Source organism: Lissotriton helveticus, chromosome 1_1 (assembly GCF_964261635.1).
Source record: "Lissotriton helveticus chromosome 1_1, aLisHel1.1, whole genome shotgun sequence".
Classification (NCBI taxonomy): domain Eukaryota; kingdom Metazoa; phylum Chordata; class Amphibia; order Caudata; family Salamandridae; genus Lissotriton; species Lissotriton helveticus.
This window is the reverse complement of record NC_136057.1, coordinates 1,041,419,340-1,041,445,810: the sequence shown is the minus strand read 5'-3', so window position 1 is coordinate 1,041,445,810 and position 26,471 is coordinate 1,041,419,340. Positions and strand designations below refer to the sequence as shown.

Here is a 26,471-nt window from a genome sequence, read left to right as displayed (position 1 = left end):
CTATTCAGATTTTAACCAAATCTACGGGAACCCTATAATAAAGGAACTTCCTTGAGGTATACCCGTAGCTATTTGTAACCTTGAATGGAGCGATGAATGCGGCCTGTAAAATAATATCTAATAGCTCCCAAGTTTATTTGGTTGAGTCCGCTGGATAGGATGAAGCATGCCATGATAAGTTATAGGTGAGGTAATCTCTTAAATATGTTTTTATGACCCTTTAGGCCATTATTTTCCCATGCAGGACAAGATTAACTTGTTTCCTGTAGAACTCAAGTACCTTAGGTGTAATGATTTTGTAAACAAGAGGACGTATTTGAGTTCCTTTCCATTTTGACCCTTCCGTGGGGATTAGATTGTGAAAACAACACCTGCACTATCTTAGACACCTAGAGTGTGGTACGGAAAACCATTGGCCAAGGTCATTTAGGGCAACAGCAATATGCACTCAACCCACAGGGAGACACTAGAGTGCTGGCTCCAGCATGAGGATGGGATGAAGAAGACCATCAAACACAGGTGTTAAGTATGTTTCCTGAGGCCCATACTCAACATTGTAAGTGGGCTGTGTGCCTAAGGAGAAAAGAACAATTGCCTGCTTTGAGGAAAAAACTGAAGAAGACCAATGAGGCGGAGGATGGGTTGCATAGGGTTAGCTGGAATGGAGAGGTGCGGGACCTGGGAATGACTAACGATAGGCGATAAAGGTAGATAAATCAGGTAAGGCATCAGACGACGAGCAGGTTTGGAGGCGGACATGAGGTATTTGTATAGAGCGCAGGGGAGCAGTTGGGAAACAATACAAAATAAAGGCCCTGCAGAGTCTCCCAGTGGGGCAAATATGAGATGTCTGTTCTGGAAAGAGGGACAGGAAGAAAAGGAAAATGCATTACAGATTACCAGTCACATATGTTGGAAGAAATAAAACATAGTTTATTACAGGCCCTAGTCGACCTCATCTGAGGTTCAAGCAGGTTTGGTTCTACAGGAAGGCAACTGTAAGTAGATGTTTTATGGACCCATCACAAGAGAACTCCAGAATGCTACAGCTGGCCTACACAAAAGCTTGGTTGATTGGGATGTGAGGCAGAATCCTAATACGAAAGGTAAGTTTGTCTGGAGCTCTGAAATTCAAGCGCTGGATTGAAGACACTATCATTGAGTATCCTTCCTGGAGTATGAGAGAGAAGAAGCTGTGTGTCTGGGGCATTGTACCTGGGGGTAGAGTCTGAGGTATTTCAGAGCACTGGGCCATGCACTGGGATGTCATTGCCTCCCATCATGAATCCATGTCTTACCTTGGGGAGTTCAGCATGTTCTCGCTTGAGCACAGAGATTCACCAAAGGTGGGGGAGGGAAGACGTCACAGAGGCAAAATGAAAATGTTTGGAGGATGACTTTGTGGCCCATGAGAATATATTGGATCATAAGCCCCATTTGAAAAAAAATCCAGTTTATTACATTTGAATTCAGCAACTAGGTAAAAACGTGATTACTTTTTATTGATGTCTGTAGACTTCAGTTGGGGCTATTATCCAACCGTTGGGATTATTAGGGTGGCAATATGTTCAAAAAGCCTTATGCTACAACTGTATCCAGAAGAAAGCATTTCATAACTTGTCTTTTGGAATTAACAGTTGGAAGCATGGCACTGACACACAAGATTGCCATGCCAGCAGAGAACCCAAACTTTACCAGCACGGCCAGACTGGAAACCAAAACCGGCCATGGCAAACAGCTCGGCCAGCCCCAGTGGGGTGGCGGAGGGTGGGGAGGAGGGCTAGTTGGAAGCATCACTCCAGTCTCACTACTGCCGCTTTTGTTACAGGGGGCCAATATTGCAAAACCGGCCCAGGTCAATAAAACGGCCCCCCAGGGGTCCAAAACTGGCCCCCACCCTGGCGGCCCAGAAGGGGGAAACGGCTGGTGCTCACTATGGCCAGCGGCTGGTGCTCACTATGGCCAGTGCGGCCCTGTTTACCAATTAGTGGACAAGAGCACAATGCAGACAGGAAGGAATGCATGCATTACCCATTATGTTGCCTTACAGACTGCCACCTGTGAAAAGTAGACTGCACTGACACATGACTCAGTCCCTTGACTAACACACATTCAAAAGCAAGCAAATTCTTGACTTGCTGCCCCAATTCTACTAGGCTGATGAAGGCACTGTCCTGTTGTAAATTGTCCCTATCGCCCCATGGAGAAGCACACTTCTTATAATACCCATTTTACTCAACACTCCCTATGACCGCCATAAAAAGATACTTTGGGCGAGATGTGACTCAACATCAGCTTCATCTACTGAGATGTTTTCTAAAAACTTTCCTTACATTAGCCACACGCTAGGATGTGACTTCGACTTAAGTAAGTAAAGAGACCATGCAATTTAGATTTGTCATATTAGATCAAATACAGGTTATACTATATAATCCTTCTCACCTTCCTTTAATCCCCATAAATAATTCTGTTTGTTGTCAAGGGTTTCTAAATTCTCTGTGTGAAGTAAAAGGCTCATTCAGAAGTGATCCACTCAAATCATTTGCTAACTTCTAAGAAGTCCCAGACAGCACTAGATGTGACACTTGACCGCTCCTAAGGAAATTCATAGTTACAACCTTCTTTGTTCGTTTAACGTATTCATTCTCTGCATGGGATGGAAAGACTAGTTGCTATTTACCCCATGTCCTGTCCCAGCCTTCATTTCCCTCTCCACCCACCTTGGTTCCGGCATTTTATGTTGGCTAATCGACAAGAGAAGGCACTAACATCACTACAAGGAGGGGACTGCTAGAGATTGATTTCACACATAGAGACGAGGGTGTGCTTCAGCTATTTACTCTAGAAGCTACTGAAGGCTTTGGCGAGTGGAGAGGAGCTTTTACAGTCAGACAATGGGGCACGCGGCTGGCAGCCTGGGCTGTTCTGGAGACATGAAGGAAATGGGACGGCCTCACGTCCTCCTGTAGAGTTCCTTGCCTTCATCACCTGGAGTGTGGCTCTGTTCATCCGTAGCTGTGTGGACTGTTAGGATTGATGGGCGAGGTGTCCTCGCGACCCGATTGGCCCACTAGCTGCCAGAGGCGGTGGCTGAGGTTTTGGACCTGGCAAGTGCCCAAAGAACAACCAACTCGCATGAGCTGAGGGCGATGGCCTCGGAAATGGGCATGGCGCTTCAGACGAGGTCGAGCTGGATCTGCAGGATGAGCAGAGCTGGGGATCCTGCGGAGAAACAATCCTTGGCGCAGGATGACTCCAGGGGACCGTCTTCTGGCACCTGGTCGGTTAGTCATAGCATCCTTCTCCGTACCGTTGGATGAAAAGGAACTCTTGGCTTCAGCAAGGATGCGGCTCAGCAGACCCATCTTATCGTCCAGAGCCAGCAGATGTCTGTCAGGGGGCTCCCTGCAAACAAAAGAAAGAACATTAGCAAGATTGAACAGTGCAGGCCACTCCCTCTCCTTCAGCTCTATCCAAGCCGGTCCCAGTATCACATGACCCAAGGCTCTCTGAACCAGCTTCTACATGACCTTAACTCTATTGTACTGTATTATATTTCTGTATAACACACGTAACAAAGCTCAGTTATGCCTGAGTGCTTAATAACAACCAACTGTAACAAGCAATAAAGGAACTGTACATGCATATTTATTGTTACATACATTACACAAGTCAATTAATAAACCCAGCTTTGTAGATGTGCCGGAGAGCATTCTACGGGGAAACTTGTATGAACTTGCGGACAATAGGAGTGTCTCAGCAGATGTGATAGGTAGCGTAAGGTATGGGGCAGGTGGCGAATTGTCAACTTCGATTAAAATGAATAGTGGTGTTCGACAAGGGTGCACGTTAGCTCCCTTCTTGTTCTCTCTGTATATAAATAACCTGGAGAGCTTTTTATACGATGGGGTGATTGACATGCCAAGGGTGGGTCAGAGAAACCTCTCAGCATTATTATATGTAGATGATTGTGTATTAATTTCAAGAACAGGTGTGGGGTTGCAAAGCCTTGTAAACAGATTTAATGAGTTTACGAGCGACCTGGGCTTAAAGATTAATACAGCGAAGTCACATGTTATGGAGGTGGGGAAAGCACACCACAAAAATAGATCCTGTTATATCGATAACAACAAGCTATTCCAGGTTTTAAATTTCTCTTATCTAGGCGTCCCCTTCGATCATAAAGACTCATGGTCCCATCTATTAGAAGTTAAGATGTGGAGCTTTGATAGAACTCCTGAAGCTCTATTCAGGTTTTCAAGGAAACTGGGTTCCAAACTCATCAAGGCTTTTATTAATATTCATAACGCTCGCTGTTGTGCTGTCATCTTGTATGGGGCTTGGGATTGGGGACATTGTAACACGTCAAACTTACAAAACTACCGAAAAAGTCTTTCTTAGAAGAATAATGTATGTCCCCCTAGCCTTCCCATTATCATTTGTCATAAGGAATTGGGGCTAATCCCTTTAACAGATTGTATTCAAATTACCCCAATCGTGTTATGGCGCTCGATTTGGACAAATGAAGAACCATCCATTAATCGAGCAATAATATAGGATTGTTTAAACTGCAATCATGTCAACAAAATACTGTGGCTTAGCTACGTTAAGAGTCAGTTGGTACTCATTGGGAGGCAGGATTGTTTTACCGACTCCCAACTCATTACCTCTGTTACGAAGCCCCAATTAAAAAGGCAATTTTTAAATGCCATAATGGACCATAGAGAATGTTTGGAACGTGTAGCTGACTATTTTTCCTTGGTTACCACTGAAATAATTGAGCCATATCTTTAGTTCCCTTTTAGCCATTCTAAAAAAGTTTACCTCATAAGATTTAGATTTGGTGTTGCTCATCTATTGGTGTCGTACCCTAGTAAAACATATCACAACGCTTACCTGGACTCCTGCCCATACAACTGTGATTCAACCCACAATATGCTGCATTTCTTTTTTTCTGCCAGCTATACGATAAACCATGCAGGGATTTTATTCTACAACTTCTGCTGGTGTTGAATATTAGGAAATGCAGGCCAGCTTTATTTTACCCCCAGCTCCTTCAATCAGTAAATATATATGTGATATGATATACAGATTTATTTCTGTTGCAATGCAATTAAGGAGGCTAGTAGGAAAATAGTTGTTTTTAACATGTTGTAACGTATTGGATGTTTTAACATTGTTCAAACAGATTACTTTTACCTTTAGAGCGTTCTAAATTTTTGGGCATTACCAAGAGGCCCTGCGCACTTTAAAAATTGCCTGTTTTAAAAGATAATGAATTTCAAATGACTTGATTTAGATGCCCATGTAGTGTTCTATGAATTTTTGTTTTAAACATACTGATCTCTCTTTTAAGTATTTTATGTATTGCTGTATATTTATGTGTAACTTTTATGGTTTGCTAAACCGAATACACTTTGACGATTGATTGATTGATTATCTCAGCTGACCTTTTCCGGTTTGGGGATAATTGATTTTAGGAAACTAGGACAGACGTGCACAGAATTTAAAAGGTAGCACCGGATTGGACAAAGAACAAATCACGTGTTTAAAGTAGAAGAATAACAGGGTGAACGTTTCCAGCCCATAAATAGACATTGATTGATATTCTGAGCATTATGCATGGGAATTATCTAGTATGTCTGGAAATCTTACAGGGATTACCCAATAATAAAGCATTTGCAAACTCTGCTGTAGCATGACTTTCATTGGAAATAAATAACACGTTGACCTGATGAGAAAATGTTTTAATAGTGGCTCCAACCTGAGACTTAAGGCGAGGGTTAGCAACCAGCAATATCCCTAAATTGCTGACCTCTGTCTCTGAGGTTTCCACTCTTGTGGTCTTTTGAAAGTCCATTAAGGCGAGGGTTAGCAACCAGCAATATCCCTAAATTGCTGACCTCTGTCTCTGAGGTTTCCGCTCTTGTGGTCTTTTGAAAGTCCATTATCTCAGCCTTGGGCTCACCCCTCGCACTGTGTGGCGTCTGTGCCAATAACCACTGGTGTACATTTGCTAAAGTTAGGAACATCTAACTTGCAAGCTATAGTACTGCCCCACTTCTCCTAAGACTGTGCTTGAGGAGCATTATGTAGATACTTTTTCCAATTTCTTTGACAACATTTTGATCCAATCCTGGTCAAAATATTGTTCTTTACCCTCCCCAGTATTCAAAGGTCTCCCAGTGCATTTGAGCAAGAGGGAATGTGAAGGCTTTGGGGCTGTGAATCGGATATGTCTCTGGTACTCGTGCTACGCAGGTGATTGGAGATTTCTCTTCGCTCTGAGTTTCCACCGTTAGGTCTCTGGAGTCACATCTACTTTATGGGCCAGGAGAGGCACTGGGTGCAGATAGGGGGTGTGGAGGTATGAGGGATGTCAAACAAGTACACTATTTTGCATGGAAAGGATCAAGACTGTTTGCATATGGCTGGCTTCAAATCGAGTTGGCATGGTGGGCAAAAGAACGCTGAGTTGGACTGCTACCCAGAGTCATTGACATTGGATAGATTTATTGCAAGTATTCCTCCCATCGCCTTTTATGTATTGGGATAGTGGCACTTTCCTTTGGCAATTGAGAAAGAAACTAAAGAGATTCTTTTAACATTCAGTCCTTGACAAAGGGTTTCCATAACTATGAACACTGTTGCAATTAGATGATTATTGAATCCCATGCATACGTTCACACATGCACAGGAACACACACACTTATTAAAGTAAAACTTTTTTCAGCATTTCCAGGTAAGCGTAGGGGGCTTTAGATAGCATTGCTGACTTTTCTCAGATAAGGCATCTCAAAATTAAAAAGATTTTTAAAATGGTACTATTTTAATTCAAATAATTGGTTTGACACTTCTTGTATTGCAAATAATTACCCCCACACCTTGCATTGTATACCACTGGGCATAACACATGGAAATGCTATCACTTGTTGTATACCCCTACTAAAATAGTTGTCTAAACAAGCATATTACATTACTACTGTATGCTTACAGTGTATCTCTGTTGCTTCTATATAATAATGATCAAACAGGTCCTCATACATGGGAGATCCCTCCAACCCATCCAGCAGCTTAACATAGCCTCTCATCTGCTGAGGTTTTGCCCATCCAATTGCTCCACAAACCACTGCCTACAATTCAGTACCTACATTTCTCAGTTCTGTTACTCTGCAGATGAGCCGCTTATCATCCACTGGACATACCAGGCCCACACCACCAATCCATGACATACTATCTGGTCGCTAGGTTCCCAGGCCTGCATCTGCCAGTCATGCCCCTACCGCCTACTTGCATGTATTTCCTGTCTCGTACACTCCAAAAATCACGTGCCAGTCATCCACCTACTGCCTAGTCATTGAGTTTTTGTGCCCCCCGCCGACAATAAGACAGCTTTGCCTGTTTACCGTATTTCCGAGTTCCTTACAAGCACTGGCAAAGCCAATAGATATTGCCTATTAGACACACTAGCTTGGGAAATTATTTTTTGTACCAGACCTTAGAGGGAAGTAAACAGACAATGAAGGGTGGGTAGGAAACAAGAACTGCAACTGAGGGTGTGTGAGAGGAGAAACACCTAGATGAGAAAGAGGAACATGATTTCCATGAGGGAGACAAGTAGAAAACGCCTGCACTTTTGTAGAGTGCATGAAATGGAAGCAGTGGAAAATCACAAGTAATGGGCCAATGCTCCGGGGGTGGGGGTGGGGATAGCCACCAGAAGTGGAAGGAAAGCCCACAGAAGCTGACGAATAAGAAGGAAATAAGAGTCCCAATGAAGCCAACCACAGGTAAACAACGGATGGACTTAAAGCCCACAGTAAGCTAACAATATGACTTGCAACGGACCGCATGTGCTATGTCTTAGGAGAGACCTAAAAATTAGAAGTTTTTGTAATGAGAACCATTTTAACTTAAAATATTGGTTTGACATCTATTTGTGTTTCAAATTATTTCTAGTTAACCTTGGCTATAAACCACTATAGACAACACAAAAAAATCATGGCATAATATATTGATTACTCATAAAAAAACAAAAGTGCACCAATATATCGAGGAGGTTGTCTTCCGAGGAAGCCGTAAGAGTGATGAGATAGAAGGAGTGAGACTATAGTGAACAGTTCCAGTGAGCCACTCAATAACATGTTTTAATGGTACTGACGGCAAATTAAAAACTCAATTCAAAACTTCATGGTATATAGTAATTGTTGGGAGGGAAACGTTCTCTGAATAGTAAAGGAGATGTCTCCATGCCCTGAGTGCCCAACTGTAGTGTTGTCTGGATCCCTGATGATGATTTTTGGTGTCATAGGCAAATACAGATCATGCGGGTGCACCATGATATAGACCTGTCTCACGGATTGCGGTCTTACTGGACCGGGAGGGATGCTCAAAGCTCAACCCTCATAGTGGTGGGAGGCTCCTGCCTTTACTAAGAGTTAGGCAGCATGAGAGCGGAGGTGGCAGCATACTGTGTAGTGATCAGTAGGAGTGAACAGGTCCATTTAAATCTGTGTCACTGTAGTGAGGCCTACAGGCTCACTTACCTTTTTAAAGTTCCGCTGCTGTGTGCTTAACTTGCCCTTGGCCTATATCAGGTAGATGTAGACTGTAGCATGGCACAGGAGTGGTGGCTCTACACTAGATGTATGTGAGTCTGGCAAGGGTACAGTACGGGGATAGAGCAGTGAAAGAATGTGCTGGGTGTATGTTTGCTTCCGAGAAGAACTTACATGAAGGGGGGAGCGTTGTGCAGTGGGTGCATGGGGAATTTGTATACTAGTGGCGTAGGAGCTGGCAAATAGCACACCATGGAACAATACAGAAAGGCTACAGTAATGTGCAGTGTGCGCAGAATAAATGTGTGTGCTGAATCTATGCATGCCTAAGGTGGCACAATGCAGGGAGGTAACAGTACTGGGTAATGTGTGTGCTGTGTGCAGCACTGAGTAGGAATGTGCCTGCAATGGTACATTACATAGAGGACTCTTGGTTTCATTTTGGGAAGCCTGGGCCTGCCTGGTGAAGACATGAGCAGTAGAGGAATTCCCCAGAGACATCCATGTATTGCGGCATTCCTGTTAGCTGAGTGGGGACACAATGAAGAAGGGAGAGAGAGCCGGCCAATGTACACTTTAAAGAGTGCTCTTTGAATCAGTGAGAAATGACAAGGAAAGGGCCGGACACATCTCAGGAAGGAGATTGGGTTGATAAGGGATAGGGCTGCGAGCCCGGCATTAACCGTTTGATACACATATCACTGTGGCTGACATCCAGTTGTGAGCTCTAGTCTGCTAGTCTTTCTGTTGGGTGAGCAGACGTCTCTCAGGGAAACCAAGACCACATGTTCTGGAGCCTGGAGCACAAGTGTGTGCCTGCATACCAAGACCAGTATATCCTGTGAGGAAGTGGAAAGAGTTAGAGCAAGTGAGGTCCAGTTAGGAGCCCAGCTGAGTGTACTTATGGTGTGAGGAGACTCCTGCTACACCAATCAGGTTGTTGTCCACGTGCAGATTCCTGTTGGCAACCCTCGTGTGAGGAGAGGGCTGTGAGGAGAGGGCTGCCCTGAAAATAGCCATGAGCAGAGTGCCGTGCTGTTTGCAGTCTCCCCATATGCCAAGAAGGGCCTCTGTGAAAGTTGCGCTGGATACGAAGAGCCGAAGCCTGTGCGGAGCCTAAAGGTGACCCCGTATGCCGAGAGGGGCTGAAATGGTACGGACTACTGTATGGTGAGGGCTGGTTGATTGACCCGTTGTGTTAAGGCAACCAAGTATGCCAAGAGGGGCTGCCGTTAACTAAGTTGTTGCATGGATCATGCTGTCACCTTAGAACTGTGACACGTAGGTCAACAAAAAGCATCAACGACTGAGCCTCAGTTGCCCCATTGACTGAGGAGGACCTATGGGTGCATTGCCACATAACCGAGACCCCAGTTGGGAGTATCTGAATCCACTCCCTCCCTTTGTTGAGAAACGCAAGATTTACCATGCAGGAGGAGCACCAGAGCAACTTTGATCACTCCTGAAGCCGTCATTGTATGCTCAGGAGACAGCCCGCATGCAGCTGAACCTCCAAATAGGACCATAGTATTGTGACTGACCGTGGTCGTGGCACTCGCTGGGACACTGGAAGCCCCCTTGCTGGAGTGGGTAAGGCTGGTTACGGGTCTATCGGGCCCCAGGCACTCGTTGCTAAAGGTGCTGTGGTGCCAAGACACATTTGACTATTTTGCTAAGAGCCAGAGAGGACACTTGGCTTAAGGCCTCCTAGTGGCACTTCCTGGATGTGGCCACCCGTGACTGTGTGATAATCCCAACAACATTATGAAGAGAGGGTGGGACAGGGATTTGCTAGGATAACACTAGAGCGCCAACCTCAGGGGGAAATTTGTTATTGTTTACATTGATTGTAACCATACTTTGAATGTGTAGAGTTAGAAAGGTCAAAAAATGTTATCGATTTTGGCTCCAGATCTGAGACCACAGCATGATAAGTTACAAGGTCACAGAATAAATAACGCTTCCGAACAGATTGCGGCAGTGACTTAAAAGTATATGGTTCATACAATGTCTATAATCACAGCATATTTTTTCATTTGATTGAATTCATCAATATGAATTCCTACCATTTTAGTATAAAAACTGAATAAGGTATAAAAATCAAAACAAATGTCAAAAACAATTAAAAATTAAAACTTTTTGTAGCACACAATTTTATTTGGAGCATTATATAAAAAATGATGTGCTTTATGTACAGTATAAATCTTGTTATGTATAAATAATGGTTTTAAAAACTGTACTCACTGTTGAACAGACGAAAATTACATGATCTATGTCCTGGATTCCCTGTGAGCATAGAGGGCATCATTTTTAATTTCTATTAATGTTATCCCAGGCCCCAGTCACACTACTTAGAGGCAGAATTTGAAGTCTGATAAGTAAAAACAGACGGCGAACCTTGTGCTAAATATTCCAACTCATATAGGGCTGCATTTGTTTTATAGTGCAAGAGGATCTAACCCATTCATATATGACCTGGTGAGAGCACAAGGCCATGTCTAATTCCATGCTTAACTCTGGACATCAGTCCTTAAGGAAAGCTTTTAACTCCAGTGCAGACATAGCCCCAGTGTGTCTTGCGTTACTTCAAATAGGTCCAGGGCAATAACAATGTTTTTACTAAAGATGCTGTTTGATCGCTGCTCACTGTATATTTCTATCCAGAGTGGCTTTTGTAAGGAGCTCTCCTCCGAGTGTAGTAAACGGTATCACCAGAAGATGACAGCCATCAAACCCAACATGTACATGCTGGATAGACCCATTTCCAGACAGTGCACACTCACAAAGGCTGAGCAGTTCAATCCATAACGTTTATGGAGGGTTCATGAATGACCAGGGATCAGTTCCCAAAATCTCTGTTTCATACAATAGAATTGGCAAGACTTTTAGGCGAGACACAAGGAGAAGTGTGGCAAAGTGTCCCCTCCTCTGAGCATTATAAACCCACCATAACCATATGCTTGACTCCATGCTGTGGAACCTAGGTGTAAAAAATGAAATGATCCTTCTCCAATAGGTTAGCACTGAACAACTTCTCCAGGCAAACTTAGTTGTTGACCACCTCAATTTTTTCTTTCCCAAATGCTTGCTAAATTGGGTTTTCTGTAAGTGCTGATTGAACCGCATAGGATTGGCCTTGGGGGGTTCAGATCTGGTAGCACTTTATCATCCGCATGTAGTAAACAACATATTCCTTCACTAGCAACTTTTGGGGGGATTCCCCTTGACTGACGCAAGAGGCTGCTGGTAAATCACAAACATAGAGAGAAAATAGTATAGGGTCTAGTAAGCACCCTTGTTTTATCCCATCATTTGTATCTACGTTTGTAGAAATACTCTGGTTTCCTCCCAGCAGCACTTTACATCAAGTTGAAGTGTGTGGTGCTACTATTAGATGTCCCATTAGGGTATGGTACAAGATGCTAAAGCGGGTCTGTCAGCCCGATCAAATGCGATGGAGAAGTCAATGAAAGCTGCATGTACAAACAGACTTCTTGTCCATACATATTTTTCAGTAATTGCTTGAATAATTGCAGTATTGTCAAGTATTGCACATTTTGGTCTGAAGCCTGCCTGATTCCTCTGGAGGATCAGTTTTTCACAAACCCAACTTTGTAAATGGACTCAAATACTTTTTGCAAACAACTTGCCAGCAGCATCCAGCAGTGCTATTTGTTGGTAATTGCTCAAGAGTGGTCTATCCTGCGTTTTATATAGTGGGAGGATAATGCTTCCTCTGAGTGCTCACAGCACAGTAGAGTTAGAAATTAACATAATTCTTTTTATTCTAAAAATAGGTATTTGGTTGGACATTGATTTATTGGCACTGCTGTGCACTCTTTGAGTTATGAGTGATATTCACTAACCTATATTCGTTTCGTTTCGTTTCATAAACTTTTATTCGATTGCCATTTGTTTTTGCAACCATAAAAAGTACAAAAAGCAGCTAAAAACATTTTTATACATTTTAAAAAGACGTTTACAGAATAAAACTATCATGATTTAAGGAAGAAAATTATAATTACTCATGATTGCGTCGATATGTGATACAGATTTTTAGAAAGTTTACAATGTACTTTGCAATAAAACTTGACTCCAGGGATTGCAAGGACAGGTATGCAGATTTACAAGATCTGAGACCTACTAATTTAAGAACAGGCAAAATCCAGACCTTTCTGGGGAAAGAATAAAATTTACAAAAGAATAAAACGTGCATTGTCGATTGAGATGAAAGATCGTCACAGGGACAGGGAATAAGTGTATGAGACCAGTCTTGAGTATTAGGAAAAGTAATTAACCTGAAAAAGAGATTAAAACGAAACCTGGTAAGGAGATACTTTTCATAATTGTTTAAATAAAAAGTCAAATATGGTTGTATACCCAGATGGGTCTGGACAGCGATAATTTGAGAGTTTGTAGGTTTTGCCAGTTCTATTACACTTCGGAGAGCTCTAAGGTGACTCAAGCACAGTTGTTTTAGCTCTTTTCTTGAAATGTCACCCATTGAGGGAGGGTCTAAAAAGAAATTGCTGCGGTCCATATCTCGGCTAAAGTTCCTTATGTATACTAGCCAGGATATTTTTTCCCAGTTGTCAAGAGCAACGCAATCCAGGATCAAAGATCGTGTTAGGTGGCACTCCTCCTTGGTCCATATGCGGTGCCACAGGAGCATAGGATGACAGCGAATAGTGTCCGTAATGTAATCCATACCTATTTCAGCTAGTGAAGCATGGGTTGGGGCACTAGATGGTAAGGACAACTGGTATTTGGCGAACCCGTTTTCTACTATTTGTAGAGGGTTGATTGGACCATAACCCCAAACACCTGCACCATACGTGGCCACACTGTGGCATTTGGCATAATATATTTTGAGTAATTCAGGAGGAGCTGGTTTTCCCAGTTTCCTAGAAAAGGAAACCAGGGCTGATGTAGTTCTCTGGAAGAGCAATTTTTTGCTTGCCACCGACTGCTGCCAACTCAAAGATTCGTCCACCAGCATTCCAAGGTAGGGATAAGCACTAGTTCGTTCCAGCTTAGTTTTGTTAACAAAGATGGTTTTAGGATTTTTTAGTCTCGGGCCAAAATGCATTACAAAAGTCTTTTTGATGTTAACTTTAAGGCCCAAAGAATCCATATAAGAACAATATTTGTTAAGTTGTATTTGCAACTGGGTCAAAGTCCTGGCAAAAATAACAGAATCATCGGCATATAGAAGTGTTGGTATGGGACGATGATTGATTTGTGGGAGATCCTGGCTCCCCTCTAGTAACGCTGCCTCCAACCCGTTAGCATACAGGTTAAACAAGAAGGGAGCCAGTACACAGCCCTGTCTGACCCCCTGTCTGATTTGAATGTGGGAGGTAAGTTCTCCGTTGATCCCATACCGTACTCTCGCCGTTGCGTTCGAGTACAGTTCGCGCAGGAATACAATAAGGGCAGAATCGACGCCCATTTCCTCACGCAGGGTCCAAAGTTTACAATGCTGTACACAGTCAAACGCTGCACTTAAGTCAACGTAGACTACAAATAGATGGCCCTTTTTGGCATTCACATACTTTCCGGTCAGAAGAACAAGATTTAAAGTCTGTTCCACGGTCCCAAGACCCGCCTGGAACCCAAATTGGAGGTCAGTCATAATTTTCTTAGATGTTGCCCACTCTTGAAGACGCACCAGTAGTATTCGACCTACTACCTTTCCAATGGAGTCCAGGAGGGAGATAGGTCTGTAACAGACCGGATCGTTCCGGTCACCCTTTTTGAAGATAGGGAGGAGAATAGATGATGACCATGAATCGATAAGGCCTACTGTTGTTACTGCTGCCAGGACTTGGGTGAGGAGTGGAGACCAAAGCTCGATGTTGTGAGTAAAAATGTCTACCGGCACCCCGTCCGGCCCAGGGGCCTTACCTGATTTGGAGGCCTTTAAAGCTCTGACTACTTCACCATGTTCAAAGCAGATATTTAATGGATACGTCTTTGAGACCAATGTTGTGGGTAGAGAAGGGTCTCCCTCTGTTGGATTGGGTTGGGAACCGTCAAAGATTCCCGTGAAGTGGGCAACCCATTCTTCGGCTGTCACTGCGACGTCAAGATGTTGAACAGACGGCGAGTCTGACAAAAAGGGAGATTTTACCACTCGCCAGAAGTGACCGCTATCCCTTGCTCTGCAGCTATCATGGAGTTGTAGCCACAGATTCGCCTTAATTTCTTTAATGCGTTTTGCCCTTTCGTCCTTGTAAAGTTTTCTCAACCTAGCAATCTCGGGGAGGTTCCTTGGAGTTATCCGCAGAGCTGTCTTGAGATTTGAAAGTGCTTTGCGGCATCCAGGATTAAACCACCCCTCAGCCGATGGTTTACATAGGTTTGTGCGCGTTAGTTCCTCTTTTATTGTTCTCAAGATCCTATCAAAACTGTTCAGAATTGATTGGGGCGAAGAGCTAGGATTTAAACAATCAATTACAGAGAGATTAGCTTTTTTAAGGACCTGTTCTGTCACTGCATCAGGATCAATTTTTGCCCACTTTACTGAAAACCCGTTCACTTTATCCATTTTTAGGGTTTCTTGTGTTAAAAGGCTTCTGGTATTTGTATATAATGTAACGATTTTTGGCTGTATTAAAATTTTGTTTGGGAAATGGTCGCTGCTGATGTCTGTGCCAGTGGAAAATTTTTGCAATTGGCCCCTTAGATTCTGTGAGCAGAGAATAAAGTCAATTGTGCTTGATGGACCCCGGCCATGAAATGTTGGAGCAAAGTCAAGTTGGGGATGTACTAGCTGATTTGCGTAATCCAACTCTAGGGAAAAAAAGCTCTCGTTAAAAAGGGACCCATTTGTAGAGTGTGCGAAATGGGCCAAGGGGCTATCAAACTCGTCGGACAATCCACAGTTCCCGTTTCTATAATTTGGACATATTGGAATGTTGAAGTCACCTCCCCAGATGATATACACAGTGTGAGATGTTGGTTTGTTCAATTGTAGCTTTAAAAGAGTGGTAATTTCATTAACCATCCGTGAGCAGTCTGATGGCAAAAGATTATTGTACAAATTAACCAAAAGGTAAACAAAGCTATTGTTAAAAAGGATCCGTAGGATTTGATGAGGCTTCCTCTTTTAGAGTTGTGATTGTTGTAGAAAGAAGGGTATTTGTTACATAGATCACTAGCCCTCCCTTAGATCTCCCGAACATGCCCTGCGTGGCTAGGATGGTAAAAGTCTTATAGCCCCGCAAATGGACAGGGACGGTTGACCAAGTCTCTTGGAAACAGACTACGTGGTTCTCAGTTATTGTGTCCACCCATGTTTGCGAGTTAATTTTGGAACGAAGTCCTGCAATGTTCCAAAATAGAAATGATAATTGTAAATTTTTAGGGGTGGAATAGTTGCATGTTTGATGATGATCTGGTGCAACTACATTTGTTTTGCCCGTGTCATTTGTTTGCAGGGTACTGGGTAGCGGATCAAAAGGGGTTATAGGTTCCTCTACTGCTATTTCTGTTGGAATATGGGGGGAACGATGGGGAGGAAGGATTTGGCCACCAGTGCATAGTGTGGGTATGAAATTAGGATTTGCTGGGGGGATATCCGAGGGTCTCTTAAAAATTATCTTTAATCCCTCATATGATGATATGGTCCTCTGGGCCTGATTGTTGTTATATGGACTGGCTAGCGGTCAATCGACCATTTCCAAACAGTCAAATCTGTTTCTAGTTGATATACCTCGCCATCCTGCCATGGGGACCTGTTCTCTGGTTGGAGGCCAAGGCCGCGGTTCCCACTCCCTGTTGATATTTCTGTGGGAACGCCATGGTTCCTCGTAGTTCCAAGTCCTCTCAAGAGGTTGTTCCCAGTTTTGGGTCATCAAATACTGATTATTGTATGTTGAGGGATAAAAAAAGGAAAGACGGTAGGCATCTATCCCCCCACTCTTAGCTAGGGCTGGCCAAGAACAGATATAGTCTACTGAGGCTGGATCTTCACAGTTGACTATAATACAGTCTCCCTGAATGGTTTTAAGTTCTGGCCCTACCCACGGGACTCTGCGTACGGTGGAAATTCTGCTGGTGTATGCAGATTGTGTTGGTCTGTTAATGTTAAGCCACTGTAAAACCTTATTTTGAAGGGACCAGGATGGTTCTTTAGCAGATTCCGGTAGCTCAGGGACACCCGTAAGAATAACAGTGTAGGGGGATGCTTCACGCGGAAGATGGAACGGGCGTCTTGGCCTACGCCCCTTTTTCCCATCACCAAATGTATTTGGCAGGGGATGCTGAGGTACTAATGATGGGATTGGCGTCTGTATTGGGGGAAGAGGATCCTTTACAGGGGGTGGCTGGGTTGGGCAGGATTGAGGAGGTGCAGGCTGAGTGAGAGTAGTAGTGCACCCGATCTTATCCTTATGCTCAGTCCGGTCTCTAGGGGTCGAGGGAACAGGGGTTTGTAATTTCTTAAGGTTTGGTTGAGTAACGTGGAGTTTTGATGGTTTTGGCATGTTAGTTCCACAGGTTTTATGAGCCCCTTGGATACCAGCAGTTAAAGAGGTATCCTTAGTAGTAGTAGTCCCTGAAGTTGGTTGACCCCCTCTAGGTAGACTTAAAGGTTTTTGGGTTAGTTTTGCTACTGCTTTTCAATGGTCATTATGCTACGTTCAAGGGGTTGAAGATGGTACTTAAGGATTTCCCTAAAACTAGCCAAAAGCTGGGTATTTTCGCTACATAGGCTACAAACTTTCCCGGTTGTGGACGGGATAGGTAGATTTGCAGATGTGTCTGTTAGGATGATGGATTGAATATTAGAGTCGTTTGGAAGTTCACATGATTTCTGATGATGTGATCTGTCTTTACAGGTTATGACAGCTTTGGATGGTATTAGGTTTACTATGTTCTTGTCTTTTCCTTGCTTAGGGACGGCACCCTCTTTTTCCCTAATTTGCTGAATTTGGGTGGCCGAATCCTGGGAATGCAATAACTGTAGGTCTGGAGTGTTTTCCAGATCACATGTGGATTCGACATCAGAAGTAAGGTTTGAAACAGAAAGGTCAAATGATTTCGGTATTGAATGAATATCTGCCTGGGCATTTAACTGAGGTTGTAGTAATGGTGTAATCATAGGAATGTCTAAGAGTGCTTTTAGCGGAGTTTGGGCGGAGGCTAGGAGGCCCATGGATGACCTTCTTGCTGCTGCGAGTTCTTGCGATACCCTTCGCTCAAGTAAGGATATGCTCAGGTTGATGGTGTCATTTGTTCTAGAGATGAATTGGTTGATTGGACCGGTAACCAGGGCATTTGCCATGGCCGTCTTGCTTCTGCTCCCCCGGGTCATAGTATGTAGGTTTGGGGGCAGTTTTTGTACGATTGTGAGTCTTATGACTCAGAGTCAGTAAGCAAACTTGTAATGTGCACTATTGGACGAAGATCACCTTACCAGATACAGGGGCCAAGGGGGGGTGGCCCAGCCCAGCCTTAAACAGTCTAGAACGGGTTAAACGGGCCCGCCCTAGGCCCGGGCTGCGCCCGGCGTCCCGCGAGACGGCACTGATGCTGATTTAAAGCGCCACCTGGCGCTCCCTGATGTCGCTGGACCCCGCAAGGGCTTCTGGGTGTTGTGGTTTAGCCCCTCGCCGGTCTCCTCTTGGCGGCCCCGCTCTTGGTGAAATTGCGAGCGGCCGGGCAGCTGGAGACTGGCAGGCGGGTCCAAGCGATAGCAGTGGTTCGGGCAGCGGGGTTTTTGGCCAGAGAATATCGGTGCAGCAGCTAGGGCAGCAAGCGGTTCAAAAAAGGATCGCCCACTCAATGGCGCTGATGCTGATTTAAAGCGCCACCTGGCGCTCCCTGATGTCGCTGGACCCCGCAAGGGCTTCTGGGTGTTGTGGTTTAGCCCCTCGCCGGTCTCCTCTTGGCGGCCCCGCTCTTGGTGAAATTGCGAGCGGCCGGGCAGCTGGAGACTGGCGGGCGGGTCCAAGCGATAGCAGTGGTTCGGGCAGCGGGGTTTTTGGCCAGAGAATATCGGTGCAGCAGCTAGGGCAGCAAGCGGTTCAAAAAAGGATCGCCCACTCAATGGCGCTGATGCTGATTTAAAGCGCCACCTGGCGCTCCCTGATGTCACTGGACCCCGCAAGGGCTTCTGGGTGTTGTGGTTTAGCCCCTCGCCGGTCTCCTCTTGGCGGCCCCGCTCTTGGTGAAATTGCGAGCGGCCGGGCAGCTGGAGACTGGCGGGCGGGTCCAAGCGATAGCAGTGGTTCGGGCAGCGGGGTTTTTGGCCAGAGAATATCGGTGCAGCAGCTAGGGCAGCAAGCGGTTCAAAAAAGGATAACCTATATTCACACTTCCTTCAGAAGGAGACTTTGACCGTGTGCCCACAGCTACCACTGCGATTTAAGGGCTGAAGGGGTACTTGGCACATTTACTCATGATCCGTAGTAGGTCAGGCCCTGGGACATCAGGAGTAAAAGGCATCAACCCCCAGGGGTGGGCCCAGTAACCCCTGCATGCCCTGTGACCCTCTGAAAGGGATTCTGGCAGTACTGCTTTGTGTGCAGTGATTTAACATCCCGCTATACTGAATCTCTGACGGGCTGAAATGTATATAGCACGGAAGACTGTTTTATTGCGTAGTGCCCTGATGAAGAACAGTATTCTGAATTAGAGAAATAATTATTACCCAATCACATAGCATCTGGATCCCAGGCAAGATCAGCAGCCCGTGCCAGGGATCCTGATGGATAAAAGGAAATTTGAGTCAGATTTAAGATCTTCAGTATGTCGCTGATGGTTTACAGACTTTACTGTCTTCTCGATGTGCACGATCAGGCACGGATGAGCCGAGAGTCGTGGCCAGAGCTTTTACATACGAGGCTAGAGTGTGCAGCCCCTTCAAGTGATGTACCCCAATTAATGACTGGATTTGCAAATGATATACCTTTGTGATAAGTTGTGTCTTCTGAGAATTGAGTTTTAAAAGGTCTTTGCCATCTACCTCTTCATCTCTTATGCGCAAGCCATGACGAGCCGCTGCTTGATGTGCCCTTCCTGAGGGTGCCCACTAGGACATAATCGGGTCTCCTGTGTGGGGGTGGGTTAAGATGACCCTGCACTTGAGCAAACCACTGACTTCCCTAATATGTCTACTAAGTAATCTGTGCGAAAGGATTTAAACACGGGGACATTAGAAGGTTCTCCTGGCAGGACAAGTTAGAAAGAGCTCGCCTGCATGAGGTAAAACATCAGCACATTTTCATTCAAAGGAGATGAAGCTTCTCGAACTATTGATGAAATTCCTATGGGTGACATTTCAGAAGCACTGGCCTGATAGGAACTCACCTACTTCATCCGCCAACTCCAACTAATCTGGACTTTATGAAGTATACAACCTCATTTAACCGTAAAATCTTCCAGTTGTTCTCAGTTCCTTACCGAATGATTTGTAAAGCAGCTCCATGCCAACGCAGCCAGCACCCATGCCAGCCAACCTGTCAATGTCCATTTGTTCGGTCCATCACGTCTTCCCTTGGTGACCTCACTCACAAAAGAAACTTTCAACCGGATCTAGTTGGATGTCTCATCGAATGCGGCCTCTGATGCAGAAATCTGAGTATATCATGTGCAGGTCACAGTTTTGAATCCGACCAGACTGACTCTGCATTACATCATTTCGAGGTGAGTGAAACAGCCACCATTGCATTGAGTAACAATACCCATAATTTACTTACTGAGTGACTACTTTGTGCTATATAATTGGCAGGTTTTGAGAAGGCCCGTCTCACCGCCGGAACACTCTCGAATCCACGTAAATCCTCAAGCAAGTGGTTTGAATTCACAAAAGGACCTTTCATGTTTAAACAAGGAACAGAACAGGGATTGTGGGAAGCTGCTCATCCACAAACCAGGGGTTGTTTAACTTTAGAGATGCTTGAGCTATTCATAGAGGACATCATGGGGTGCTTTGTTGGTGCAGGAAGGTGTGAATCGTGGCTTTTGTACCGCATAGTGACAGGTTCATACACAGCCCATGACCCAAAAGTAGCATTTTGAGGCATTAAATTAGTAGCAAAATGCTTGCAAAGTTAAACCATACACAAAAATGGCATGCCTACAAATAATATTATTTGCCTAATTTTACACCTTGTAACACAATCTGATTCATAATTTGTTTGATCAGTAGGTGTAACTATTACACAGTTCAATGGCACTCATTTTTGTAAACCTCAGAGGGGCAAAAGACTGAGTGGGCTCTGCCAGCATTGAACCTGTGATCAGCAGGTGACTCACCAAGGTCTGATATGTTTGTGGCTCTCCTACATGACGCCTAGGAGAGATGCCCGAAAAATGCAGCTTAGATACCTGGAGATGTACAGCAGGTCTCTATCAGCTTAACTGCGATCTTGGTTGTACGTTCTACATGGCCTGTGAGTGTCAGGGCTTAGCTTGTGTAACCAATCATGGTGTTGCAATAATCTTTGGGGACTTGTAGGAAAGTGCGTCTAATGATCTACTTTCCTAAAGTAATTATTTGTGACACTTTATGTGTGAGACTCTTAAGCAGTGTTGCCCATCAGCTGATGTTCATTTGTCCTGGTAAATGAAACGGACATTGTTATGTTGTCCAGAATCGATTGCATACAGCTAGTTGGTGTAGGAAGAACCAACTGCTGCTGTTGACTCAATTGAGGAAGCTTTACATGTTGTTCACCAGCATGAGTGTGAAGGTGTCCTCGACGTGTTTGGCCTTTGCTGGGACGAAGGCACTCGTGCCAAGGAGAACACTTGCCCAAAGACTTCAATGTGGGAGATGAGAGTAATTGCAGGGTCTTGACGTCATTATGACGTGAGTGGTGGTCCTTTTATTACTGAGAAGGTCTTTGATATTGTGTAGGGCTCATACAAGCTTAGAAAGTGTTTTGGGAAAATGTTGCCACCACCGACATGCTGCAAAAAAGGAACATGCATTTTTGCAATCTGAGCTGAGAAAGAGGTTGTGTTGGAAGATATAATTCGAAGAGGTGACATTCTGCAGTGAGGTTGGGTATTCACATCATCTGGACACAACTGAGGCTCGACGGGAGCAGCATATGAAATGTGTCATATGTGCTTGACATGGGGAATCAGCAACATTGTGTCCATACACAATTGTAATGTATCGCGCTATGTAGGGTTCAGAGCAACAACAACTTGGCACACTGCCTTGGTAGGAGCTGTCCCTTTCAAAGTGATGTCCAAAGGCTCAGATTTTCATCCAGCCCTTTTCAGACAGGATTTTGCAGGAGAGATGGAGGGTGTCTGAGCAGGAGCGTCGCGGCTATTACTGTTGCTACTGTGTTGGTTATCCCACTTGGTGGAGAGTCCTCCAATGCCACCGAACAAACCATTGGATTGGGTCTATTATTGGAGTCTCTCTGGGGCTATTGTGTCTAAGATTCGCTCCTGATGGTGGTCTTTGCTGTCTGTACAGCTCATAGGCACATTAGTACATTGACTTTGACACTGAATATGGTGTCTGAGGTTTTCATATGAGGGGAGACTGTTGGAATGATGAATAAAGAGCCAAGAGGGTTGTGTTTTTGCTGCACACATAAACCTTCCTGCACATGCTATGATAAGTAGAAGTCAGACGAGATGGGGCAGTATGTGTGGTGTGGCATGACGTTGGGACCGTGTTGCCATCCATTTCAGTGATGGGTGTCCAGAGACATCTGTGGTCAAGGACAGTCATGATGCTTTTGCGTTCTTTTTAGCGAGCTCTTAACCATTGTTTGGGGTTTCTTAAGCACAGGTGAATTGTTGTGAAGTATCTGGCAAGTGTCAATGCGTGATGAGTTATTCTTGCTTGTGTTTAGCTAGCTGTATCATGGAACACGGCAAGAACACAGGAGGCATTTTAGCTCCATTGGTTTGGCAGGGCCTCAGAGTGCGTTATGAAAGTCAAGTCAAGGCCTGGCTGGTCGAACAAGAGTGGGAGGATGGCTTGATGATTAAGATGCGCTAGCTCACCTCCTACAAGTCCAGTGGTTCACCCCCGGTGAAATACAAGGCCACCTCTGAGCACCATTTAGTTCACCAATGTTAGCTAGCTAGGCTTATCAAGGCCAGCAGAGCTGTGGAATCAGAAGGTAACAGACACAATCAATAACAAATTAAAAGGCAAAGAGCAGACAAGTTCACACTGAAGAATTTATAAAAGAGCTTAAATTACTATAAACTTGACAGAAATATAGTAAATGAAAAGTTCAGGAAAAAAAATTTTCAGAGATAAAAACCTGCTCGTCCTACTTTTTGTAGCAGAATTTAGCTGCCTCCGTTTATGGTGCAAAGACCTCCCACTATAATGTATTTTTAAGAAAATATCGTAAAAGTTTGGTGGCGGAATTGTAATTGTGCACGCGTGTAGCAAAAAAAAGATGGAGGAATATGTTTAACTGTGTTATAGCTATACTAAGTCCCTTATTTCTACCACTGCTCACACAGGAGATGGCACACCTTCGTATATGAACACTTCTACTACTGCCCTGTGAACGCACGTGCACTTGTGCCGCGATTGCTTTCCACCCTTGACGTGAGCTCCCCTCCCCCAACGGTCACCATCACAACCCCAGCCTGCTCCTGCAATTACATGCCGCAACACCAATGATCAGTGTGGCAGGGAAAGCGCGCTATTGATTTCCGTGAGTTTGCTGCAGGTTAGAGTATTCTTCATGAACAGAACATGCATTACGTAGATGCCATTGCCATCAAATAAACCATACATTTCTCATACACAGAGCAGAATTACTGGCCAGGCTGCGGCCGCGGGAGCCCTCGGAAGGCGTGCCCGGCTCCCGCAGCAGTTGCCGCCGCCTCCGCAGCAAGGAAGAGCCACCGTCGGGCTGCAGCAACAGCAGCGGTCGGAGCGGGCTGCCCGGCTGGCCATCGGTACCTCCTTGCCCGCGCTCCATGGTTGCCCCGTGCACACTGCTTCTGTCCCGTCAGCCTGGCGTCCAACCCGCCACCCAACAACAGCGGCTCCCCCGGCCCGCTCTGAAGCAGAGCCCGGGCTCCCCGTGCCCCCGGGGGCCAGAGCAGCGCCGGAGGCTCCTCGCCACAACAGGGATTATGGTTCTCCCGGACCTGCAGGATCACCATGCAGCCCCCACCGAGAAAGGTGAGCCTTGGCCGCGCTCCCCAGCCGGCCCACGTCTGCAGCAACCCCCGCAATTCTGGGCCAGCAGAGAGGGCCCGTGCGGAGCAGCCCTCGGGGCACACACACCCCTCCCCAAAACAAAGCAGCTGGCCGTGAAAACACCAGACGCAGGCAGCAGCCCTGCAGCCACATTCGAATGAAAGTAACTACGCCACGGACTCTCCAGGACTTCTTTACTTTTTCTTTTGTCCTGGCCGCCATTTTGCTGCTGCTCTTGGCCGCTTTTCTCTGGACTCTGACCCGCCACCTTGTCCATTCCCTCGTCCTTTAACCCTTTTCCCTCGTTTCCCCCTTGACAATCCTCAAATGTTTCTTCCCTTTTCTGATTTGCCTTTTCTCCATACCCTTGTATCCCTCCCACCCTCCCTTGGTGCTATGACTGCATCCCCCCTCCGGCCCCACTTAATGGAACTCTGCTTTTTTTGGGGGGGGGGGGTCTTGACCTGAGAAAATCTACTATGTGTATATATGTATATAGAGATAACTCTAATCACTAGTATATGCAGTAGACCTTTGCACTCTCTACCATTCCTATATGACTCTTAGAGTATATCCATTCATATCCCTTCCTTATGTATATAGAGATAACTCTAATCACTAGTATATGCAGTAGACCTTTGTACTCTCTACCATTCCTATGTGACTCTTAGAGTATATCCATTTGTATCTCCTCCTTGAGTGACTCTACTATTTGTACATCTACAATTTTTCTTTCTGTTTGTATCTCTTCCTTGTGTAACTTTACATCTTGTACATTTGCAATTTTTTCTGTTTGTATCTTTTATGTAGCGCATGTAATCCTAAGTCCTTATGTTTTGCAACTGGTTCTTATGTAAAGCTCTCTGACACCTTCGGGTAAAGTTTGCGCTATATAAAATTGCATTAAATAAAAATTAAAAATTAAATAAATCGGGATAACAAATTAACATTAAAGTCTACATAGCACTATTAAAATAAGTGACTCAGAAAAAAGTTCGAAAAAAGTTCTTGTTGCAATGTTTTCAACGGGAACAGCCTGTAAGGTATGGTAAGTCACAAGTAGACTCGGAATGCCTTAAATTGGTCATTGTATGAGACAGGCAAAGTTATAGTTTCACTAGCTTTCTTGAAGCGGTCTGCTGCAGTGGCGCCATTTTGGAGCAGGCCGGCAGGAAGACAAATAAACTGAGCTAGAGCTTGTGATACCGGCGAAGGAAGAGCTCTCCACCCCAGTCTCTGATTCATTTAAGGGGAGAGTTATCTGGTATTTTCTGGCCTCACTAAATTGTGAAATGTTATGGCTACATTGAAGTCAAATGAAATTTTTCTTGATTAATCTGTATACCAACAATTTTGACCCCAATAACGTGGATATCACTAATTCACTTAGCAGGGAAGTGTCCAGGATTGTGAGTGACCACAGCTATTATGTACCTAATGTCTGGATAAGGGATTTTAATTTAAGAATTTATGAGCTGTTCTCTTCTTCCGCATACGGAATGGTGGACTGTCATAGTACCCCATTGATACATTTCTCCAATACTCCATGTGGTGCAGCATTTAATCAGTTTCTCCTTAAATACTTTTTGCATTTTACTCTTGACTCCTTTTCCAGTACTCCACTGTTGAAGCGAACATTCAATGGACGGGATGGTTCCAGCCCGATGGACTTCATTTTGATCTCGTCAGATATGGTAGTGTTTTCTTCAGGTTATGGTGTTCACAAGAACGCACACAGATATCATATTTTGTTGTCGTTTTATTTCATGGCATTAATGTAGCCGCACCTCAGCTCCTGGATCTTTTTCCCGATTGTGCTGTCAAAAACAAGCATGTCTTGGTGAAACGGGATAGAGTAGCAAGGAGTGTTGAGTACCTTGATCAGAAGGAATTACTCTGAGTTTCTTACATGCCTAGATCTCAGCGCTAGCCCTGTTGAGATTACTTCCTGCAACTCCTCTGTGCACCAATCAAGGAGCAACAAATGATCCTTGTTCCGACCTCAAAAACTTCACATCCCAGATGGTTCGATAAGCAACGCTCCAAGCCTCATCTACTTTGGTCAAAGGACTTAAGCAAACCACCAGAATTTCATAGCTGGCACGCTTTTGACGGTTAGAATACAAGGAGGCTGTTGCTATGAGAAAGGAAATCATAAGAAAGGAGGCCTATAATCCCTCATGGCAGCTGGTGCCAGTAAAACCATATAATTCTGGCAGGTGGTTAACTCCACTATTTTAAGGATACTCGTGCCACAGGGCTGGATGCTAAAATTCCAACAGACAGCTGGATTAACCTCTATACAGGGGTTTACGGTGATCCAATACCCAGCCTGGAGTTTTTTGCCACATCCATAGATAAAGTGGTGCATCTGGACTCCTTGGAAATCGATCTCAAGGATGTATTGGTTGCTCTAGATAAGTGTCCTAGAGGAAAAACACCTGGTCCCGATGGGGTTCCTTGTGACATATTTAAAGATAACCCTTCTTTGTCAGAAGCCCTGCTAACAAATGCTTTCAAGATAACAACGAGGGTTTTGGCTTCAAGCACAGTAAGGCTGTGCCAATATCAGAGTGAACAAAACTGGATGCCAGTACTGTGCAACAAATGATCCTTTCTCGCATAAATGAGCTAGCAATCGCTCATCTAAACAGACCACTCTTTCCGTCGAATGTCTTATGAAAATATATCAATTTATTCAATTTTCAATTTTTTGTTCAAAATTCATCCATTGTTATACATTTCAGGATATTGATTTGATTTAT

General features: G+C 44.6%; 1 protein-coding gene across 1 annotated transcript in view; it reads right to left on the bottom strand.

The window, feature by feature from the left end:
* Nucleotides 1-912: 912 nt before the first annotated feature.
* The window catches only part of ADM2 (adrenomedullin 2), a 142,339-nt gene continuing 116,780 nt past the window's right edge, over nt 913-26,471 (bottom strand). Inside the window, 1 exon segment of the mRNA XM_078677868.1 lies at nt 913-3,405. Coding sequence (XP_078533994.1) covers nt 3,006-3,405 — 400 coding nt within the window. The 3' untranslated portion in view covers nt 913-3,005.